Source organism: Rhododendron vialii, chromosome 6a (genome assembly GCF_030253575.1).
Source record: "Rhododendron vialii isolate Sample 1 chromosome 6a, ASM3025357v1".
Taxonomy (NCBI): Eukaryota; Viridiplantae; Streptophyta; class Magnoliopsida; order Ericales; family Ericaceae; genus Rhododendron; species Rhododendron vialii.
In genome coordinates, this window is record NC_080562.1 from 23,166,541 (window position 1) to 23,171,380 (window position 4,840).

Here is a 4,840-nt window from a genome sequence, read left to right on the forward strand (position 1 = left end):
CACCACCTCAACAGAGTAACCCTCGCATCCCCGAGAATCCCGCCAACTCCACCCCTATCTTGCCAGCTCCATAAAATAACTCCTCAAACTCCGATAACCTGCCACATCAACCTGACCCGCCCACCCACCTTAATCCATTCGTCAGCTCAAACCCAAATGCCTCTCAATACCAAAACTTAAATTCCAACGATGACCCCATCATCCAGTAACTTCATGAAACCCCTGCCCGCATGTCCATGTGGGGAGTGTTGGCGGCTTCCCGCGTGCATCGCCGAAGGCTTGTCAACTCTCTCTCCAAGCTTGAGGTCCTTTCTGACATAGCCCCAGAAGCCCTCATCGCCTTTATAACCCCAAATTTTACCCAACACACTTTGTCCTTCACCGAGAAAGACCTTCTGCCTGAAGGAACCGATCACAATAAGCCTCTCCACGTGACCATGAAATGCCTGGGAAAGTGGGTCCCCGCGATACTCATAGACAATGGTTCGGCCATCAACGTGTGCCCTCTTCGCACCGCTTACTGCCTGGGCCTCAAAAATAAGGACTTTGCACCATCAACTCTGGGCGTCCGTGCTTATGATAACAGGCGGCGTGATGTCTTGGGAACAATCAACCTGGAATTGGCAACTGCGAAGTTCAAGACCACCGTGGAATTCTGTGTACTAGACATACCTGCTTCCTTCAACCTCTTGCTGGGGAGGCCATGGCTGCACCGTTCTGACGTTATGGGGGTACCCTCTACGCTACATCAGAAACTCATCCTAGGATTGGATTCTGGGACTCTTATTATCCACAGGGACTCCGGTATTCGTCCACACTCCGAAGATAATTCCCCGCTGCTGGAAATCATGCACAGAGAAGAAGACGTGGCCTTGGGAGGGTTTGCTATCATGACCTCAAAAGTTTGCACCATTCGGGCTGAAGATGGTTTCTTGGTGAGTTCCGCAGCATTGAAAATCATGAAGCGAATGAATTACTTGCCGGGCATGGGCTTGGGGCTCTATGAGCAAGGAGTCTCCGAGTTCCCTCATTTCCCCGGGAGTAATGAATGCTTCGGTCTGGGTTACGAGTTCGAGAAGAGTGATCCAGAGAAAAGGTGGCGCAACCGCGCCCGAGCTCATGCAGTCGGAAAGAATCAAAAGAAAGAGGAAGCACCATATCGAGGAGAACCCGAGCCTTTCGTTGATCTTGAAACAAAAGTGAAACACCCTGGATTTGAAATCTTCGCCAACGACACTTGGGAGGATGAAGAAGAGGTAACTAAGATGGAAGAATTGTCCGAAGCACTGGATTGGCTTGAAGCCTTTGGTTTTGGTAGTCTCCAGTCTCTGTTCAAAGGTGAGGAACCGGAGGGTATGATAGAAGACGAGGCTGTGCTCATGATGGGAGGAGAAGATGAATTGGAAGACCCTTCTAAGCTCATTGTGGACGCTGTGGGCGATTATGAAAACTGCACTTTCATTCCTTTTGTAACGCGCACTCACGACACTAGCACCGAGTCCAGGTCTGATACTGACTTTTCGTCTAGTAGTGAGTTGGAGTTTGTGCCTATCGGCCCTCCTCGTCGTAGCTTTCACTTCGAGTTTGAGTCAACTGCTGTATTCCCTCCCTCCGAGGAGCCTATCAATGGAATGAATGACGCCTTTGCTTACTTGCCGGATTTTGAAATAAATTGTTTGGATCCCGATGATGAAGGAATAGATTTCGATGGGGACATCCCCAAGGAAATCCGTTCCCTCATCGAGCGTGAAAATGAAAGGCATGCTCAGCCTCTAAAAGAAGAAATAATCTCGATAAACTTGGGTGATGAGGAGAACCCTTAATTGGTTCAGGTCGGTTCCGGGCTGTCTCCAGATGAGCTTCAAGAACTCACCGATTCACTAAAAGAATTTAAAGAAGTCTTTGCTTGGTCCCATGCAGACATGCTCGGAATCGACCCAGAAATTGTCGAGCACAGGATCCCCCTCTATCCCGATGCAAAACCCGTTAAACAAAAGCTGAGAAGAATGCGGCCCGATTGGGTGTTAAAAATAAAAGAGGAACTAATGAAACAGATCGACGCTGGTTTTCTAATCGTAACTGAATACCCCACTTGGGTTGCAAACATTGTGCCTGTTCCCAAAAAGGATGGAAGAATAAGAGTGTGTGTCGATTTTAGAGATCTGAACAAAGCAAGCCCTAAAGATGATTTTCCATTGCCGCATATAGACATACTCGTTGATAACACTGCAGGGCATGCTTTACTATCCTTCATGGACGGTTTCTCGGGGTACAATCAGATTCTCTTGGCTCCAGAAGACAGGGAAAAGACTACGTTCATCACCGAGTGGGGAACCTATTGCTATCAGGTTATGCCGTTTGGGTTGAAAAATGCCGGTCCTACCTATCAGAGGGGTGCCACGACACTGCTGCATGACATGATCCATAAGGAAGTCGAGGTGTACGTCGATGATATGATAGTGAAGGGGAAGGAGCGGAAAGATCACCTCCCAGCGCTGAGAAAGTTCCTTGAGAGAGTTCAAAAATACAAGATGCGCCTTAACCCACAGAAGTGCATATTCGGAGTCACTGCTGGGAAAATGCTCGGGTTCATGATCACAACCCGAGGGATTGAGGTAGACCCTTCTAAAATCAAAGCCGTTCTTGAGATGGAACCACCCCGATCAGAGAAGGAGGTCCGATGTTTCTTGGGAAAAATTCAATTCATCAGTCGATTCATCGCCAAGCTGACCTTGACTTGTGAACCATTATTTCGATTGCTCAAGAAGGATGTAAAGTTCGAGTGGAACGAGAAGTGTCAGAAAGCTTTCGAAGTGGTGCGAACTTATCTCCAGAACCCTCCGATCCTGATGCCGCCTACACCAGGAAAACCTTTGATCCTATACTTGTCCGTCACGCCCTCATCAATGGGGTGCATGCTGGCACAAGAAGGAGAAGATGGGGTTGAAAGGGCGATTTACTACTTGAGCAAGAAGATGGTAAGATGCGAGGAGCAATACACTTCGCTGGAAAAGACATGTTGGGCGCTTGTATGGGCCACAAAGAAGTTGAGACACTACATGCTCGCTTACTCGGTGATTCTGATCTCTCGGATGGATCCTCAAAAGTATCTATTCGAGAAGCCAGCACTTACCGGTAAGCTAGCACGTTGGTTGCTCTTGTTGGCAGAATTCGAAATCAAGTACGTCACTCGCAAGTCAGTGAAAGGAAGAGCGGTGGCAAAGTTTTTGGCAGATCGTCCGATTGATGGCCCAGAGCACACAGAATTTCAATTTCCGGATTAAGATGTGATGTCAACGGTCAATGAAACGTGGGTGTTGTACTTCGATGGAGCCGCAAATCAGAAAGGATTCGGGATTGGCATACTGCTGGTCTCGCCTGAGGGGTCGCATATTCCCCTCGCATTCAAGTTGAACTTCGAAGTCATGAACAACGAAGCTGAGTACGAAGCATGTATTGTGGGAATGGAAGCCGCATTGGAGATTGGTGTCGAGGTGCTAGAAGTCGTCGGAGACTCCAACCTGGTCGTATCGCAAGCAAACGGAGAATGGAAGGTCAGAGACGAGAAAATGAAGCCGTATCATCAGCAGCTCGATGAACTTCTCCCGAATTTTCAAAAGGTAACCTTCACGCATGTACCAAGGATGAAGAACCGCTTCGCAGATGCCCTGGCCACTTTAGCATCCATGCTGGAACTTCCAATTGGGGTGAAGCTAAGGCCTGTCATGATTGAGCAGAGGGGAAAACATATGTACGACTATGTCATGAACATCGACGAACTGGACGATGGACTCCCTTGGTTCTACGATATCCGGAATATCGTCGAGAAATGGGAGTTACCTATGGATTCAACTAAGAAAGATCGGATCGCACTACAACGACTCGCATCTCAATACATCATCTGTGGAGGACAATTATACCGGCGATCTCCTTGCGGAGTTCACAAGCTGTGTGTTCACGGGGACGACATCAAAGCAGTAATGGAAGAAGTTCACGAAGGGGTTTGTGGACCTCATATGAATGGGATAATGCTGGCTAAGAAGGTGTTAAGGCTAGGCTACTATTGGTCTACCATGGAGACAGATTGCATCGAGTACGTACGCCGATGCCACAAGTGCTAGACTCATGCCAACCTTATCCATGTTCCGCCCTCGGAGTTGCACTCGATGGCAACGCCATGGCCATTCTCCGCTTGGGGCATTGATGTCATTGGAAAAATCACGCCTGCAGCTTCTAACGGTCACAGGTTCATCTTGGTGGCAGTCGATTACTTCACTAAATGGGTCGAAGCAGCTTCGTACAAAACTTTGACGACGGTTCAAGTGGCTCACTTCATCAGGCAAAACATCGTTTATCGGTATGGGGTCCCTCAAGCATTCGTATCTGATAACGGTGTTCATTTCAAGGGAAAAGTTCTGGAACTCTTTGAGGAATTCAAGATCCAAGTACATCATTCAACCACTTATCGGCCACAAACGAACGGTGTAGTCGAAGCAGCAAACAAGACTATTAAGACGATTATGGAACAGACTACTCAGTCAGCAAGAAATTGGCACGAACAGCTACCACTAGCTTTGTGGGGATACCGGACGTCTATCCGCACACCGACAGGGGCAACACCCTACTCTTTGGTGTACGGTATGGAAGCCGTTCTCCCTATCGAGCTAGAAGTGCCATCTTTGAAGGTCATGGCGGAATGCGGAGTGGACGAAGCTGAATGGATCAGCGGAAGGTTCGAGGAACTCATGCTGTTTGATGAAAGAAGGCTGCGCGCGCTATACCACATTCAGGGCTATCAGCGAAGAATCGCCCGGGCATTCAACAAAAAGGTGAAGTCAAG

General features: G+C 48.4%; 1 protein-coding gene across 1 annotated transcript; it reads left to right on the forward strand.

Moving 5' to 3' along the window:
- Positions 1-3,464: 3,464 nt before the first annotated feature.
- LOC131328500 (uncharacterized) lies at positions 3,465-4,204 on the forward strand. Its single transcript, XM_058361441.1, has 3 exons — positions 3,465-3,554; positions 3,621-3,949; positions 4,084-4,204. Exons 1-3 carry the CDS (start codon positions 3,465-3,467, stop codon positions 4,202-4,204), a joined length of 540 nt encoding a protein of 179 aa, XP_058217424.1.
- Positions 4,205-4,840: the final 636 nt, after the last annotated feature.